This window comes from Chlorocebus sabaeus, chromosome 11, assembly GCF_047675955.1.
Source record: "Chlorocebus sabaeus isolate Y175 chromosome 11, mChlSab1.0.hap1, whole genome shotgun sequence".
Taxonomy (NCBI): Eukaryota; Metazoa; Chordata; class Mammalia; order Primates; family Cercopithecidae; genus Chlorocebus; species Chlorocebus sabaeus.
Genome location: NC_132914.1, coordinates 116,671,826 through 116,690,737, shown reverse-complemented (window position 1 = coordinate 116,690,737; position 18,912 = coordinate 116,671,826). Strand labels below are relative to the sequence as shown.

At 43.9% G+C, this 18,912-nt stretch overlaps 1 protein-coding gene and 1 long non-coding RNA gene across 7 annotated transcripts in view; one reads left to right on the top strand and one right to left on the bottom strand.

The window, feature by feature from the left end:
• CCDC60 (coiled-coil domain containing 60) overlaps window positions 1-18,912 on the bottom strand; it is a 205,289-nt gene that overhangs the window by 25,417 nt on the left and 160,960 nt on the right. For all 3 annotated transcript variants that reach the window (XM_008004897.3, XM_008004901.3, XM_008004903.3), the window contains exons 6-8: window positions 18,457-18,547; window positions 13,328-13,562; window positions 1,791-1,875 (exon numbers count right to left, since the gene is read on the bottom strand). In XM_008004897.3, the coding sequence (XP_008003088.3) occupies window positions 1,791-1,875; window positions 13,328-13,562; window positions 18,457-18,547 (411 nt within the window). The remainder of the gene's footprint in view (window positions 1-1,790; window positions 1,876-13,327; window positions 13,563-18,456; window positions 18,548-18,912) is intronic.
• LOC119623777 (uncharacterized) overlaps window positions 1-18,912 on the top strand; it is a 213,796-nt gene that overhangs the window by 85,416 nt on the left and 109,468 nt on the right. The window lies entirely within an intron of this gene.

Sequence of the window (18,912 nt, the reverse complement as noted above, 5' to 3'; positions counted from 1 at the left end):
AATCAGACTCAGAGAGGTGAAGCAACTTGCCCAACATCACCCGGCACTTAGTCATGGCCATGGAGACTGACCTTCGTTTGTCTGGTTCCAAAGCCAATGCTTTGATGTGACACAATCTCATTTTATAGATGAGAAAACTGAGGTTTTGAGAAAGGCTAGATGACTTGTCCAAGGGCCGCAGGTTTTGGATCCATGTCAGTCTGACTCCACAGCCAGTGCTTGCGCTGTGAGTTCTTATGAAGGAAGGAACCTCATTGAGCTGATGCTTCATTATTATTGTCTGTCTCTAATGCTTATAAATCAGGCACAGCAGTGGGGGCCTTATGGGTCAAGGTTGCCTCTGAGCGCCTCCAAGTGCCACCTTCCAGAGAAGCCCCATTGAGAGTCGAGGCAGCAGCCAGCGAATTCATCGTTCGCAAGCAGAGGTGAGGTGTGATGCATGTGAAAGTGCACAGTGAACTGTAATTTAATAACAATAACCAATAAGTCATAGTTGGCATCCCAGTGGGCTGAAGGCAATGATGAACCTCTTCTAGTGCCTCATTTATTTCCACAAAGGAATTTGCTTACTCAAAGGAATCCACACTTAGGAAGGGAACTCCGGCTCTAGGCTGTGTGCTCTCTGGGGCTTTCAGAGGTCAGAAGTGTGGTGGATGAGGCTTCTCACCAGAAAGAGGATGTCTTAGGTTCAGGTCTGATAGTACCTCCTTATGAGCCAATCATATCAGTTGCCAGCTTGAAACTTCAAAGGATTCCTGCTGCTCTTAGAATAAAAACCAGAATCCTTGAGTTTCATCCCTTTTTGGCTGCATTCCAGTTCCTTGAAGGTGTTGTGGTCCCTTTTGACCACATTTGCACACTATAATACTCTCTTCCCCACCTCCCTACCCACCCATGCCAGCCTCATCAGGCTGGCTCATTTACATGCTTCATCCAAATCTCAGCTTAAAGCTTCTTCCTTGGAGGAAACTTCTCTGATCCCCATCCCCAACCCAGACTAGGTCAAATTCCCTTATTATTTGTTCTCACAGTTTCAAGCTTTCCTTTCATGGACACTTCTCACAATAATAATGAGTACACAGCCCATACACGTTCGTAAGTATTCACTCAAAGGATGAAGGAATAACCAGAAGATTCCTGAGAGGCAGTGTGGCTGAGTGGCAAAGAGAAGAATGGCTTTTGGAATTAGAAATATCTGGATTTGCCAGGTATGGTGATTCACACCTGTAATCTCAGCATTTTGGGAGGCCGAGGTGGGAGGATTGCTTGAGCCAGGAGTTCGAGACCAGCCTGGGCAGTATAGCGAACCCTGTCTCTGCCAAAAAAAAAAAAAAAAAAAAAAATTAGCCAGGTGTGGTGGTGTGTGTCTGTAGTCCCAGCTACTTAGGAGGCTGAGTTGGGAGGCTCACTTGAGCCCAGGAGTTGGAGGCTGCAGTGAGCTATGATTGTGCCACTGCACTTCAGTTTGGGCAACAGAGCGAGACCCTGTCTCTAAAACAAAAATAAACCAGTAAGAAAGGTCTAGATTAGAGTCATGACCTTATCATTCACTAGCTGAGTGACCTTGAACTAGTCACATAGGCTCTCTGGGCCTCATTTCCTGATTTGTAAAATAAAGATAATAGTACCTACCTTGTAGGATTATTGTAAGAACTCAGAGAGGTGATACACATAAACAACACAGCTCAGTGCCTGCCACAGAGAAAATGCTCAACAGCTGGCAACTACTACTGTTCATGTGATTGCTATTATTCTAAGCTTTATTTGCCTCGGGAGTCAAGAGCACATACCTGGGTGCTTTCCTTTGCGTCCCATTTTCTATCGTGATTGTCCTCCGGGCATCTTCCCGAACCATCTCCAGGAGCTTCTGCAGATCTGATGAGAATATGAGAGGTCACTCTTGACCAGAAGCCACCCCTGAGACACGATTGTGCAGGACAAGGTGCAGCCCCCAAGCTGGGGTCACCTCTGCTCCTGAGGGTTGGGGATCTGGAGAGGTATTCCGCTGGGGTCCAGGGTCCAGAAGAGGTGGCTCATAGTGTTGGTCTTGTTGCAAATCTAACCATGCCATGCCCCTGCTTAGGAACCGTCAGTGGCTGTCTGTGTTACCTTTGGCTAATACCTGTAACGCCAGTACTTTGGGAGGTGAAGGCGGGCAGATCACTTGAGGCCAGGAGTTCGAGACCAGCCTGGCCAACATGGTGAAACCCTACCTCTAAAAAATTACAAAAATTAGCTGGGCGTGGTGGTGGATGCCTGTAATCTCAGCTTCTTGGGGGGCTGAGGCATGAAAATTGCTCGAACCTGAGAGGCAGAGGTTGCAGTGAGCTGAGATTGTGCCACTGCACTCCAGCCTGGGTGATACAGTTAGACTCTGAATCAAAATCATAACAATAATAATAAAATAAAAAATAAAACTTAAATAAATTCTTTCAACATGGCCTGTGAGGCCTGCCAGGATCCAGCTACTCTTTTTATCCCCGGTTTCATCTCCCTTCCCTTCCCCACCTTCGACTCTACTGCAGCCGGAGAGAACTGTTTCCAAAGCTGAGAAGAAATCATCTTGCTTGGGAAAACCCTCTCTGGTCTCCATAGGCCTGAATTTTTAAACCAGCAATCCACAGGCTGAATTCAGCTTACAAATGTGTTTTATTTGATTCCATGCGGATGCCAACCTGGAAGATTTCACATGAAAATCGAGACCTCCAGCTTCCCTAGAAGAGAGTCTGAGATGGGACTACACTGCCCCCATTTCTGCTGCATGCTGGACATGCCTTTAGATAGGCAACTGTTCTCCATTTCCCCACAGCTCCCACCACTCCTCCTTGCCTTGACCTAACTTTTATTTTCATATTTAGTATTGATTTTGGCTGGGTGCAGTGGCTCACATGTATAATCTCAGCACTTTGGGAGGCCAAGGTGGGAGGATTGCTTGAGTTCAGGAGTTCGAGGCCAGCCTGGGCAACATGGAGAAACCACCATCTCTACTAAAACAAAAATATAAAATATTAGCTGGGCGTGGTGGGGTGCACCTGTATTCCCAGCTATTCAAGAGGCTGAAGTGGGAGAATCGCCTGAGCCTGGGAAGTCAAGGCTGCAGGGAGCCAAGATCGTACCACTGCACTCCAGCCTGAATGACAGAGTGAGACCCTGTCTCTGAAAAAAGAATATTGTTGATTTTTGTATAGTGTAGAAATATTTCTTCATACCTGACTGTTACGGGTTGAAATGTATGACCCTCTCTGCCAAGATATGCTGAAGTCCTAATCACCAGGACATCAGTCGATGACCTTATTTGGAAATAGGGTCACTGCAGATGTAATGACCGTTATGTCATTTAACAATGGGGACACATCTTATGAAATGCGTCATTAGGCGATTTTGTCATTGTGTGAACATTGTAGAGTGCACTCACACAAACCTAGATGGTGTAGCTTACTATACACCTGGGCATAGCTTACTATACACTTGGTATATACAGCTTTTTTGTTCCCAGGCCAAGAACCTGTACAGCATGTTACTGTACTGAGTACTGTAGGCAATTATAACACAATGTTAAGTATTTGTGTATCTAGGGATAACATAGAAAAGGTACAGCTAAAATAGGGTATAAGAGATAAAAAATAGTACACAATAGAGGGTACTTATACTTATCATAAATGGAGCTTCCAGGACTGAAAATTGCTCTAGGTGAGTCCGTGAGTGTGTGGTGAGTGAATTCGAAGGCCTAGGACGTTACCGTGGACTTTATAAACACTGGACACTTAGGCTACACTAAATTTACTAAAACTGTTTTTCTTTCTTCAATAATAAATTAAACTTAGCTCACTGTACTTTTTTACTTTATCAGCTTTACATTTTTTAAACTTCTTGACTCTTTTGTAATAACACTTAGCATAAAACACAAACACATTGTGTATCTGTAAAAAACGTTTTTAATATCCTTATTCTATAAGCATTTTTCTATTTTTAAAAATTTTTTACTTTTAAAATATTTTTGTTAAAAACTAAGGACAGATGCGATGGCTCATGCCTGTAATCCCAGCACTTTGGGAGGCCGAGGTGGGTGGATCACCTGATGATGGGAGTTCAAGATCAGCCTGGCCAACATGGTGAAACCCTGTCTACTAAAAATACAAAAAAAAAAATTAGCCAGGTGTGGTGGCAGGTGCCTGTAATCCCAGCTACTTGGGAGGCTGAGGCAGGAAAATCACCTAAACCCAGGAGGTGGAGGTTGCAGTGAACCGAGATTGCGCTACTGCACTCCAGCCTGGGCAACATTAGCGAAACTCGGTCTCAGGGGAAAAAAAAAAAAAAAAGAGAAAAGAAAAGGAAACTAAGCCACACACACACACATTAGCCTAGGCCTCTACAGGGTCAGGATTATCAATATCGCTGTCTTTCACCTCTACATCTTGTCCTGCATAAGGTCTTCAGAGGCGGTAACAAGTAACACACGTGGAGCTGTCATCTCCCATGGTAACAATGCCTTATTCTGGAATATCTCCTGAAGGATCTACCTAGGGCTGTTTTACGATTCACTTTCTTTTTATGAGTAGAAGGAATACACTCTAAAATCACAATAGAAAATAAAGTATAGTACTTACATAAACCAGTACCATAGTCATTTTATCATTATCAAGTACAGTACTATGTACTGTACATAATTGTGTTATACTTTTATATGCAGTACAGACCTGTGAATAACATAATGTGCTATGATATCATGATGGCTAAGATATATTAACCAATAGGAATTTTTCAGCTTCACTCTAATCTTACGGGATTACTGTCGTATATGTGGTCCATTGTTGACCGAAACATTGTTATGTGACACGTGATTGTAGTTAAGTCAAGGTGATGTCATATTGGAGTAGGATGAACCCTCTATCCAATGACTAGTGTCCTTATAAATAAGAAAGAGAGATATATAGGGAAATGGTGGCTATGTGATGACAGGGGCTGTAGATTCAAGTGATGCATTTATGAACCAAGGAATGCCAAGGATTGCCAGCACCCACCAGAAAAGTCAAGGAACGATTCTCTCCTATGGATTTCAGAAGATGCATGGCCCTGTGGACACGTTGGTTTGGATGTTTAGTATCCAGAGCTATGAGACAAAAAGTTTCTGTTGTCAGAAATTTTACAGCTGCTGCAGGAAACGAACACACTGACACTCCAAAAAGCTGGAAAATGAAATAGAGATGGAGTAAGCTACATGCCTCAAGAAAAGTGGGAGAGTGGAAGTGAATGGTCCTGTCTTAGGTTGATACATATTTGCAAATCCCTGGATATCTCAATTCTTTCCATTCCCTAGCATGGAATCTGCTTTGATACAAAACCATGAGCTTTGGGACTGCTTTTTCAGAATGTTTGCAGCTGTCCACGGTACTGACATGTAACAGTGTGAGGTTGTCCTTTGATGACTGTGACTACTCCAGAATTTCTCCCCAGATTCATGAACAAGAAGAGGGAAGAAGGGACTTAGAGTGAGAAGAGGAGAAAATACATAGAAAGCCATTGAATATCAGAGATATATCAAGAAATAAAAGAGAGGAGACTTTTGAGATGGTTTTTAAATAATTCCAGGAACTAAGAAGAAAACTATGACAGCCAACTACTGGAACTTGAGCAACCAAAGGGAGAGCCTTAAACATGTATTCTTAGTGGTGCAACCTGATTACATCTCAAAATGAACAAATATGCTAGATGGCTGTCTCCACTGCATAAAATAATTTTTGATTTTAATTTTCTGTCTTTGTGGGAAATATTGGTGGCTTGTACCATCTCAGAACAGAGAGCAGTGTGGCTGATGTTGGTTTTGTGCACTTTTGATAGATCTATCACATTTTCCTCCCTCCTCTGGGGTTCTGGAAGAATGCTGTCTTCCCATCTCCATCCATTGCATCTGGTAGGGTGCCCACCTGTGGACTCCTGCAGCACACTGTCCTTCCGACCCCCATCACAGCATTGATTTCATGTGATAGCCATTTTCTGTTCACTTGCAGGTCTTCCCCTCTAGGCTGTGAGTTCCTTGATGTCAGGGGCCACATTTTATTTGTCTTTTTATTGATAGCACCTGGCAGCATGCTTAGCACATGGGGTCTCAGTCAATAGTTGCTAAACGTAAAAGTGAACAACTAGGGAGGAAATAGAGGGAAGGATTTGGGACTACAAGTTAGATTTGGATATTGATGAACAATGACAATACCAGTGCAGACACCTCATTCCTTAGTGGATACCTGCAGTTGACTCAAGCTCAGGTGTCAAAAGCCATAGCTGGAAGGGGGTCATGAAGCCTAGTGCTTCCCAAGACCGTTTGTGTGTTGTGTACATCCAGCTTTGCATATTAATGCAATTACTGGATGCTAGGAAAGAATGCCTTTCCTTAGTGACTTTGGAACCATCTAGGCTGTGATAAATGTCAGCATTAAGACATTTTCTACTCCAGCTCTCAATTTGTGGGCATGATTCCATTTAACCTGAACTTGACCTTTATTTTTGTCTTGTCATGCCCACCTTCCCTAGAGCCACAGGTCCTAGAATCCTTGGAGTGTGTCCAGAAGCCTATTAGCAAGGGAGCTGTGATTGGTTCTCCTAGTTTCTTCCCTTCTCTTTGGAGCCAAGCAGCAACATCTGACTGCTCCACCACTCCAACCCCCAACGCATGAGCAAACCAGCCTAAGGGTGGGTGGATATGGATATCAGCAAATGACCACAGCTACCTGGCACATCAAGCAGCCCTCCTAGAGCACCAAATGTCAAATTATATCCCCAGAGAAAAAATCCTGACTTCCTTTCTCCATTTCCCATTCCCAGCCTGTGTAAGAATTTCACCCTTGAATGCCTAAATCCATTTCTTCTTTTTGGGGAGGGGGAATAGAGGAGGTCTTTTTGTCATATGGGGCTAGTTTGAAGAGAAACATGAGATGGCATAGGACTCATATTTTGAGTTGTTATTTAAGTGAGTTTCTCCCTAATCGTTCCAAGACTCAGAGCTTCAAGACCAGCAGGAGGAATAGCCTGGGTTTTTGTTTCTTGGGACTCTTCCTGCCATTGATTTGGGGAGGGGATCATTCCACAGAGAGGCTGCAACCTGCTGTCTCCAATGATTTGCATCCACAAAGACTTCATTATGCAGAAGCCTTGGAAATTAGACCTTGGTCAAATAGTGTGTCTCTCAGAATAGGACTCATGAATTCAGAATCAATTTGAGGAGGTTTTAGAAGGCAAGAGAGGCTGGGCAATTAATCTACTTTTGTCAAGGCTGTGACAAATGGGATGGAGGTTAAGGTATAAATGGAGGAAAAGGTTTGGGAGGCTAAAATAGTAAACTTTTCCTCCCAGAGGAAATTCATTTTTTTTCAGTCATTTTTGTGTTCCTACTGCGTGCTAGGATAAAAGTAAATAAGATGTCACTGTTGCACACCTGCAGGGACCTCACATTCCTTTTCCCCTTCTTTCTTAGTAAGTGAACTGTGATTCTTTCTATGCATATAAGGGGAAGCATTTGCTAGCTCATTTTTTTCAACATCCTTTGCAGCCGGGCATGGCCCTGTGACTAAGTTCTGGGCAATGAGATTTTGGTAGAAGTGTGGTATGGGGCTCCTGAGTGGATTGCTTAAACTCCACTGGGAATGGACACTTTCGTACTTTGCTTACTTCCTTTTTCTTCCACCCTAGAATGTGAGCGTGATGGCTGGAGTTCTGGCAGCCATGGTGGCTTATGAAGTGGTGTTAAGGATGACACAGAAGAAAGCAGGGAAAGTAGGATCCCTGAAGATATATCGAAGCCACCTTACTAGCCCTGGACTGATCTTCTTTAACCTGTGCAAAAAATAAGCTTTTATCTTTTTTAAGCCAGTGTTTTTTAGGTCTCTGTACTGAGCCATAAGAAGTTCCTACTGGATACAATGAGATGCATTTTAAGTTAAAATTAATAATTCAATAAAAGCAAACACTAACTACTAAGAGACAAGCGAAAAGGAAACCTGGGTGAGTCAGAGAAGACTTTACAGAGGAGGGAACATTTGAGCTGGGTCTTAAAGGTTCAGCAGGAGTCCACCAGACTGAAGGGTCAAGGATGAACAGGCATTTCAAGTAGAGAAAGTCATACAAGAGTGTGCATTGTTTAAAAAGAAGAAAGTGTTTTGATGAGGTTGGAGTGCCCCACTTAAGGTGTGAACTAGCAAGAGCTGACCTGGGCAGCCTGTGGCAAGATCAGAGGTAATGTATTAGAGAAAAGGCAGAGTCACTGAAAGATGTTGAGCTAGAGAGAACTATATCAGATTTTTCATTTAGAAAGTCCCTTCTGTCTCAACATGGAGAAAAATAAGTGGGTAAAGGCAGGACAAGAAGCAGGGAAACTAGTTAGGAGGCTATTGCTGTTTTCTAGGTGAGAAGTGAAGAGACCCTAGACCAGAGGTCCAAAACTCAGGTGGCCTTCAGGGGCCAGATACCAAAAATGAGTGACACAAGTTGATGTAAAAAAAATCAGTTTGCTCTCTTGGTCCATCTTTTATTTTTTATTTTTTCCTGAAGACTTGGGTAAAGCAGAGCAATCAAATTTGACTTGAGGGCCAGATTTCTTGGGTTAAAATTCTGCCTTCATCACTTACTAGCTGTGTGACTTGGGGCAAATAACTTAACCTCTCTGTGCCCCAATGTTCTCATCAGCAGAGTAGGCATAAAGAAGTTCTTGTGAGGATTAAATGAATTAATGTACATATAAAGGAGCTGATACAAAAATACTTTTAAGTGTTAGTTATGGTTTTATCATCATCATCATTCTAAAGAAAATAGGGAAAATGTGATAATGAATGGTCACACACTCAGCCAACCAGAGCAATGAGTGGGGCAATAGGGAGTAATGAAAACTGTGGAAAACTGGAGAACACAAACCTCACTTAAAGGGACCAAGCTCCAGTTGATTGTTGTCATTCAGGATTGCAGGCCCACTGTTACCACAGGGAGTAATTTATTTTATTTGTAGAGATGGGGTCTGGCTATGTCAGCCAGGCTAATCTCGAACTCCTGGCCTCAAGTGGTCCTCCTGCTTTGGCCCTCTCAAAGTGCCAGGATTATGAGTGTGAGCTGCCGTATCTGGCCAAGAGTGTTTTGTTTGTAAAAAGTAGAAGTTTTAGGCAAAATATCTTAATCTTTAAAAGTCACAGCTACTTTTCAAAAAAACACAAATTTTTGTGTATGCTAAACAAAACATAAGTGTCAGGATCTCCGTATGTGCCCCTAGTTTTCTGTCTTCAAGACAAAAGCAATAGGTTTGAAGAGGGTAGGGTTTGCGGGAGTTTTAGGAGACAGCACTGATCAGAGCAGGTGAGTGATTGGATGTGAGAGGAAGGTGGCCACTGGGGACTTCGGTGTTGCAGGTGCCTAAAGAGATGCTCCATTTACCCCTCCCCTCACTGCAAAGTCTCCTTCCTCTGCTACTCCCTTCTGCCACCAGCGCTAATGTTCTGTTTGCTCCAGGAGAACCATGTGCAAGCTCTGGGACTGGGGCGGGGCCTTGAAGCTGGGCTATCGCTCTACTCTCCTTATCTAAGAGCAAAGCTTTTAGAGTTGAAAAAAAAAATGAAGACATGGATATAACACCAATAACCACACAAACACCTTGGAAAAGTAAATCAGGTCTAGTCCCTCCTGTACTGAAAATTTTCCGGTTACTTCCCCTTGCACCTGGAATAATTCTGAAGTCTTACTTGCTCCACAAAGGCCCTGCATGCTCTGGCCCCTGCCTCCCTCCCCAGCTTCAGGTCTTCAGGTCTCAGTTCAAACATCAGACCTGAGAGAGTCTTCCTTGATGATTACCCTTGCTAATTTAGCTTCACACCCACCAATAGTCTCTCTCTATCCCAGTATCCTGTTGTATTCTCTTCCGAGCTCATGTTATATGCAATTGCTTTGCTAGTTACAACTTTCTTTCTTTCTTTTTCTTTTTTTTTTTTGAGACGGAGTCTCGCTCTGTCACCCAGGCTGGAGTGCAGTGGTGTGATTTCAGCTCACTACAACCTCTGCCTCCCGGGTTCAAGCAATTCTCCTGCCTCAGCCTCCTGAGTAGCTGGGACTACAGGCGCCCGCCACCACGCCCAGCTAATTTTTGTATTTTTAGTAGAGACAGGGTTTCACCATATTGGCCAGGATGGTCTCGATCTCTTGACCTTGTGATACGCCCGCCTCAGACTCCCAAAGTGCTGGGATTACAGGTGTGAGCCACCATGCCATGCCATGAGTTTGTTTTTCATTACTTTATTTATTTTTATAGACATGGTCTCACTCTGTTGTCCAGGCTGGAGTGCAGTGGCACAACCATAGTTCACTGCAATCTTGAAATCCTGGACTCAAGTGATCCCCCTATCTCAGCCTCCAAAGTAGCTAGGACTACAGGCATGTGCCACCATGCCTGGCTAATTTTTAAAATTTTTCATGTAGAGATGGGGTCTCACTATTTTGCCCAGACTGGTCTCAAATTCCTGGACTCAAGCCATTCTCCTGCCTTGGCCTCCCCAAATATTGGAGTTACAGGCATGAGCCACTGCACCCAGCCTATGGATTTCTTATTTATCATTTGTCTCTTCTAAAACGTAAGCTTGGGAAGGGCGGGTACTCAGGTAACTCAGTTTTGGGCACACAGTAGGTGCTCAAAAAGTATGTGTTAAATGAAAGAAGAATCAAGAAATCCATAAGTGGACAGGAAGCTGAGGTGGGAGGGTTGTTTGAGCACAGGAGTTTGAGGTTGCAGTGAGCCATGACTGTGCCACTGCATTCCAGCCTGGGCAACAGAGTGAGACCCTGTCTCTAAAACAGAGAGAGAGAGACAGAAAAGAAATACATAAGAATCACATATCTGCTGATGGTCTATCTTAGTTTCTTCCCATCTCAGATACTACTTCTTCTGTTCAGAGAACAGCTTTTCGGGGCTTGGGACCTTTCTCAGCCCCCCGTTGACAGGCAGGGGCGGTGGGGACTTTTCCCATCGGCAGTCATTACTCTGAACCCTGACCACCCAGTGGACTTTTGCACTTCTGCTCACTTCCATCTTTGACCATCAGGGCCCCACACAGATTCTTGGTCTGCCTGGACCTCCTTTTTCGCCTCCTTGAATCTATGCGACGCCCAATCCTTGTCACTCAGCCCAGCCTCGGCTGCCACAGGCATTCCAGATGGTGTGATAGAGAACACTGGCCGAGGCCGGGTGCGGTGGCTCAAGCCTGTAATCCCAGCACTTTGGGAGGCCGAGACGGGCGGATCACGAGGTCTGGAGATCGAAACCATCCTGGCTAACACGGTGAAACCCCGTCTCTACTAAAAAAATACAAAAAACTAGCCGGGCGCGGTGGCGGGCGCCTGTAGTCCCAGCTACGCGGGAGGCTGAGGCAGGAGAATGGCGTGAACCCGGGAGGCGGAGCTTGCAGTGAGCTGAGATCTGGCCACTGCCCTCCAGCCCGGGAGGCACAGCGAGATTCTGTCTCAAAAAAAAAAAAAAAAAAAAAAAAAAAAAAAGAACGCTGGCCAAACAGGCAGGTTCAGCTGGACACCGCTGAGAGGACACAGCAGATGGGGAGAAAGCAGGAAGATGTCCCATGCATCAGAGTCAAGAATTTTGTTGTGGGCCATTCCTCCTTCATGTACCTGTCTTACCCTCTCTTCTTTCTACCTTCTCCATCTTTCTGTATGAATCCTTCTGGATCCTTCTCTTGCTTTTCCTATCTCCTTTTACTATACAAGCTCAAACCAGAAAGTTCTGAAAATGAATGTTTTATGTGACTTATGGAATCCAGTCACAATTCTGTCTAGTAGAGGTCCACAGCACCCCACTCAAAATATTGTGCAAAATTGTATATATGTGTATGTTTGAATTTTTTTCTTGTGTGAGGGCTCATAGATTTCAATGAATTTTCCTTTTTTTTCCTTCCCTTCCTCCTTCCCCCTTCCCTTCTTCTCTTCTTTTCTTTTCTTTTCTCTTTTTGAGACAGAGTCTCGCACTGTTACCCAGGCTGGAGTGAAGAAGCAAATCACAGCTCACGGTAGCCTCTACCCCCTAGGCTCAAACTATTTTCTCACCTCAATCCTCTACCTCCTAGGCTCAAGCTATCCTCCTACCTCAGCCTCCTGAGTAGCTGGAACCACAGGCACATGTTATCATGCATGGCTAATTGTTTCGTTTTGTTTTTTTTTTTGGAGAGGTTTCTCCATGTTGCCCAAGCTGATTTCAGATTCCTGAACTCAAGTGATCTGCCCACCTCCACCACCCAAATATCTGGGATTACAGACATAAGCCACCATGCCTGGCCTAATTGGATATTTTTTAAGGGACTTGCCTCTCTCAAATTTTGAGCCACTGAAAAGGCTTTTTCAGGGTGTAGATCACAGAGCAATACAACTTCCATCTATAAAATGTTCAGAAAGACAAATCAGTCGAGACAGAAAGCAGGTTTGTGGTTGCCTGGGGGCTCTGGGTAAGAAGGGCAGAAGCTTTTCTTTCGGGTGGTTGGAAATGTTCTGAAATTAGATTGTGGTGATGGTTACACAACTCCAAGTTTACTAAAAATCACTGAATTGCACATTTAAAATAAGCAAATTTTATGGTATGTAAATTATATCTCAATAATAAGGCTGTTTAAAAAAGTAGACACCGAATTTCAAAGACTTAGTATAAAAGAGGATATAAAATATCTCGTTAATAATTTTTACATTGGTTACACATTGAAATGATAATGTTCTGTATAAATTGGGCTAAAGTTTTAAAAAATGCTTTTTTGAGGTGGAGTCTTCCTCTGTGGCCCAGGCTGGAGTGCAGTGGCATGATCTCGGCTCACTGCAACCTCTGCCTCCCAGGTTCAAGCGATTCTCCTGCCTCAGCCTCCCAAGTAGCTTGGATTACCGGTGCGTGCCACCATGCCCAGCTGCTTTTTGTATTTGTAGTAGAGACAGGGTTTCACCATGTTGGCCAGGCTGGTCTCAAACTCCTGACCTCAAATGATCTGCCTGCCTCGGTTTCCCAAAGTGCTGGGATTACAGGCGTGAGCCACTGTGCCTGGCCTAAATAAAAATATTTTTAAAATTAGAAAAGGGCAGTTGGTGACCACAGGCTGCCTCTGTAGGAGAAATGGCTCAGGGCAACCCAAGTTATGGAGTATATTTCTGATCTCCACTGGGGAAAACAAAGAGGTCCAAGGAAATTGAACAAGGATGGGGGATCCCATGTCACCTTTAAATGACTGGAGGTGGACTTGAGGCAGGAGGGTTTCTTGATGTCTGGCTTAAAGGCAAAGGGTCAGGGTAGATGAGTCAGAGCTCAGGTAGGACTTACTCATAGACAGAGGTTCTTCATCTGGCTTGGTTGAAGATGACTCATTGTCCTCAATATCCTTGCTGCTGGTCACCTGGGTGTTCACACTCGGGGGCTCGTCTGAGCCAGGGTTCACAGAGATCATGCTGCTCTGGGGAGAGGACCCCCCACTGGCCCGACTCAGACTGAGTGTGGAGCCTCGCCGGCTTGGTTTGCGGTTGGTGACTCGCATTGTAGGAATTTTGAATTTCTTGGTCTAAAGGAAAGAGAAGAAAGAGAGGTTTCAGGAAGGAGGGGGAAAAACATGGAAGAAAGAAAGAAGGGAGGGAAGGAGAGAGGTGGGGAGGGACAGCAGACAAAAGCAAAGCCTGGGTCTGACTGTGAATTCCTTCTGGCTCTTTCCAAACACCGTGAGATATATTCTGGATCTGGAGTGACCTTTTGTCAGAAATCGAGATGATGTTAAAATGTGTATTATTTGAAGCAAATGTGGTGGAATGTATTCTATTGAATGAGCTCATGGGTGCCCAAGAAGTCACCATAGGGAGCCACACGTGTTTGCCGTGATGATGTCAATGCCCAGAACAGGTTTTGACTTTTGTAATAACGATTGGAGTTGATTTTCAAACTGTATATGAGGATGGGTCTAATTTTTCAACTAATCTTGGTTTTGGCTCCAGATTCCATGTAATACTTCCTGGTTCCCAAGTTGACACCTGGGCCTCAAAGAATAATTTGTAATCATGGAGGTTTTCTAAAGAACACAGAATAGGGAAATTCTAGGCCTGACATTTAGGAAGTGAGTGGGAGGAAGCAGATTTGTCTGGTGCAGTGGCATTCTTGGGGGAGGAGCCATGGTGGTAGTGGGCTAGGAGAATTGGATGATAAGTTCTGGAAGGGACTGAGAGGTAGGTAGGGAAAGTCCTGTGGATTTTTAGAAGGAAAAGAGTAAGAAAGAGTACACACATACTGTGTGTACCTTCCTGCGAGATTGGTGTCACTTCAGAATGCACTGTTTGGGGTTATGTCCTCATATAACTCATCCAAGTTTCAGCGAGGCTTCCTAACTTCCTCAAGGTCACAGCAAGAAAATAGCAGAACCAGAATTCAGACCCAAGTCAGGTTAATGCCAAAGCTCATTACTATGCCTGGCTTCAAAATACTGCAAAAGTTTTTTTTCAGTGGCATCGAAAATGCCCTTTATCCTGTGCTAATGATTCTTTATGACATTTAAAATGCCAGGTTTACACGGGGGACGAACAGGCCCTCAGATGCCCCAGAGAAAGAGCTCAACACAGAATGGGCTGTAGTTTATATTCAGTTAATAGAAACAATTTTGTTTGAGCACATTTAAAATGAAAGCTCTTGATGGGTAGACTGGTGTTTTCTTTAGATGAAACTCATAGCGTTTGATACCCTGGGAAAGGTGATAGGGAGAAGATGCAGCACTGAAGACCACACCAACATTTAATATACATTGCACAGGGTGGAGAGAACTGTATTCAGCAGAATTCATTTCAGGGAGTCCACTGTATGTGATCAGAAGCAATATTTCGAATGGCTACCTTGTAGGGCACTGAATATGAGTGGAACCTTCTTGCATTAGAAGAGGGGAGGGATTTCTTGGTTGCACAGGAGAGGGAGAAGGTTGGGGAAGAGGAGGGAGAAGCTGTGGGCTTTAAGATTTGATCTCTCCTTGTGCCTGCCTCATCTCTCTCAAATCTTCAGTGAAATTCTATACAAATGACAGAATGCTTCAGAATATGATAGACTGGAGAAATGGAATTTGAACTGGATTTAACCAGATCTTCAAGAGGCCATGCAAGTTATAAAATGACTCATCAAGAAAAACCAAGTACCCAAAGCAGGCATGTCCTCTCCTTTGATAAATTAGGAGCTTGGTACAATGCTCCCGTTGTCCTGACACTGCAATTGGTCAAGAGCTTGCCAGGACTGACAGAAGGCCCCTCTACCCTTTATCACTCTGGGGAGAGATGATATCAGAGCTCAGGGATGAATCATGTAGGAGTTGCCTCTTTCCATTTTATCTAGAACAATATGAATTCCTGACTCTAGAAACCAGGCTCTTCAGATCAACGTCATTTTTAAATTTTTATCTTTATTTTTATTTGACAGGATCTCACTCTGTTGCCCAGGCTGGAGTGCAGTGGTGCAATCTTGGCTCACTGCAACCTCTGCCTCTCAGGTTTGAGCTATTCTCTTGCCTCAGCCTCCCAAGTAGGTAGTATTACAGGTACCCACCACCATTCTTGGCCAATTTTTGTTGTGGTTGTTGTTATTTTTTGGTAGAGATGGAGTTTCACCATGTTGCCTGGGCTGGTCTTAAACTCCTGAGCTCAAGCAATCTGTCCGCCTTGGTCTCCCAAAGTGCTGGGATTATAGTTGTAAGCCACTGTGCCTAGTAAGATCAATGTAATTTTTGAAGGGTGGACAGATGGTGGCATGGGGTAGCTTGGAATCTTGCAGTGAGCACTGGAGTCAGAGTCAGGGGACCTCGCGGGGGGGGGGGGGTGCCTTTAGTACGTCACTCTGCCATGCCTCAGTTTCCTCATTTATAAAACTTAGGGGATAACCTGGGACAATCTCAGAAGAGCCTTCCATATCCAGGATTCTGTGCGTATCTTCCTTGAGCTAGGATTTCATCTTATGCTCCCAGAGTTGCCATTAATTAAAATTTAATTAACCACCCTAGCCAGGAAATCCAAAGTTAAGGGCTAACACTTGTGATTAATTGAAAGTGGCAGAAAAATAAAACATAGTGGGAAGATGTGACAGGCGCTTGCTTGCCTTTTATTGAACTGAACCTCTCTGAATTGACTTAAATCCCTAAATGCTGCTTCTCTATTTTTTATATTTCACTCAGCAGTGGTGTTAACCAGTTGCTATGTTCCATCTCAGTAGGGATTGATTTTTGGCAATGGAGGAAACGAATTTCCTGAAAGATTCCTTATACTTTCTATGAAGTAGGGGTTGCAGACTGGTGGCCCATGGGGAGACATGTTTAGCTACCCAGGATTTTACAAACTGGGAGACTTTTATATAAAAATGTAAGTTTTTTGTTTCTTTTGAAAATGGTAAGCTCTGGGCTCCCATTCTCACAAGGCAAAATAAGGTACAGCTACACAAAGTTTCTTCCGTTTAGCTGTGCAGGAGTGCTCCAGTTTGTCACAGACCCCACCACTCCCTACTGATCACACTCAGCCTGATTTTTTATTTTATTAATAACACAATTTGCCTGGACCCTATGAACGCTGCCTACACATACAGAAGAATGTCAGGGGAAAAGAAGAGTATTGTGGGAGCTGGTTGGATTCCCTCTTTCAAAGTCCTCATTTTATAGGTAGAGAAACTGAGGCCCAGGAAAGGGGAAAGGACTTGTCTGAGGTCACACAGTGAACTGAGTCACCATAGCTGAGCCAGGTCTCCTGCAGCCTAATTGAGTGCTTCCCCATGCCCAGAGTGGAACGTGCTGCAGCCCAGGGTTTGATCCACAAACTTGAATTCCGTTTTGCAAGAGTTCAAGCACAGCTATTCATTCTCCCCTTTCCCTCCTGCAATTTTAGTGGTGGATATCCCTGAAGGATTTTTTAAAAAGGTTTGTAGCTCCTGCTGCTTTTTCTGTGCATTTCTGAAGACGGATGCACACTGCATCTCCATAGCAACTTTCTGCCATAAAAATCAAGGCTCTTCTTAAATCTAGGAGCACGCCGATGAAAGCGTAAGAAAATGGTAAAATTCTTCATGAGGGGCAACTGTAATCATGGGGTCAGGGAGAACAGGCATTGGATGTTTATATGTTTAATAAACATATTGATGTTTATATGTTTAATAAACTATGTTTAATAAACAGACCCAGAATTAACTTCTGGCTCTGCCATTACCCGGCTGGGTAACCTTATGTAAGTCACTTAACCTCTCTGAGACCCCAAATTCCTCCTCTCTCACCTGGGGGTAAGAATAGTGCCCCATAGGGTTATTAAGAGGGCACAACTGGATAATATACCTACAGAAGCTTCCTTAGCACAGAACTTAGCCCATTTACAATTATGTTGAACAGTGGCCTCTAAAATTTACAGAACCACAGGAATGCTAAGCATTCTCACGTTTTCAAGGTGAATTTGCCTTACATTTATTTCCTGAGGTTATTCACTAAAGTTGTGAGGTAGGCAGGAAAGCACATTATATCCATTTCATGGGTTAGGGGACAGGTTCAGCAAACACTCTAGTTGTGTGCTCTATTACCTTTACCTACCTTTTGCCATTATTATTATTATTATTATTATTATTATTAGGCTTGTTTATTGAGTAGATGAGTTTGGGAGGTCCTGGGTTAGGAATACCTTTGGGTAAAAAGAATCTGTATCTTGGTGTCCTCTTAATAACTGCATGTTCTAGTTTGTAGAAAATCTTGTCTGTTGAATCACTCACGTTGTCTTTTCTTTTTCTTAGAGACAGGATCTCACTCTCTTGCCCAGGTGGGAGGCTGGAGTGCAGTGGTGGGATCATAGCTCACTGCAGCCTTCAATTCCTGGGCTTACATGATCCTCCCACTTCAGCCTCTCTATTACCTGGGACTACAGGCACACACCACTATGCCCAACTAATTTTTAAGTTTTTTATCAAGACAGGGTCTTGCTATGTTGCCCAGGCTGGTCTCAAACTCCTGGGCTCAACTGATCTTCCTGCCTTGGCCTCCCAATCCTTTGGGATTACAAGCATGAGCTAGTGTGCCTGGGTTTTATTTTCTGACTGGGTTAAAGAGGAGAGAGAGAGAGGAAGGAAGGGAGGAAGGGAGGGAGGGAGAAGGAGAGAGAAATGACTGTTATTGATTTAGAAGATAGAGTGAGGTGAGTCCATTTCCTTCTGGTGACATCTTGTTAAGCAGCTGCTTAGCACCCCCTCCTGTCCCCATTATGTAGCATCCAGCCAAATGTCATTTCTCCTATAATCCCCAGATAACTGTTTTAATTAAATTTACAAAAACCATCCAACAGCATGTGGCTCTGACTTCCCTTCACTCCGAGAACCAACTAGAAAAAAAAATTCCCATCAGAGAAAAGACTGACAAAAATACTCAACACAAGCTGGGACCTAGGAGTCAAAGGGTTGCGTGGCGTGTGGTTGGTTACCTTTGGCGCTGTGACGAAATGCTCCCATTTCTGTCCCATGGACTTGTCCTTATTGATTTTTTTAATGGTGCTCTTGCTTCCACCCGGGTCCCTGAGTGAGAAACAGCTTAATGAGTTTTCCGTTTCCAGAGCCTCGGTTTATCACACGTTCTTTTAAGAAATGCAATAAATAGAGGAGGAATGGTGGCTGGGCTCTGTTAGGATTTCCGCCCCCACTCCTGTACTTGTGAAGAAATGGGAGGGATAGTTCTCTATAGCTGGCTCTTTTGAGTGAAATCGAGGTTTGGAGAGACTTTTGCTTACTGGGTGGAGGAGGGAGGTGGTATATATTTGCATGTTTTTTGCATCTATTTGTATTTTAGCCTTGGTCCTCTCATAGAATCCTGGGCAGGTCTGCATTACTCCTAGGGGGTGAATTGAAAAGCATGTTCATTTCTGAATCTTTGCTTTTTCTAT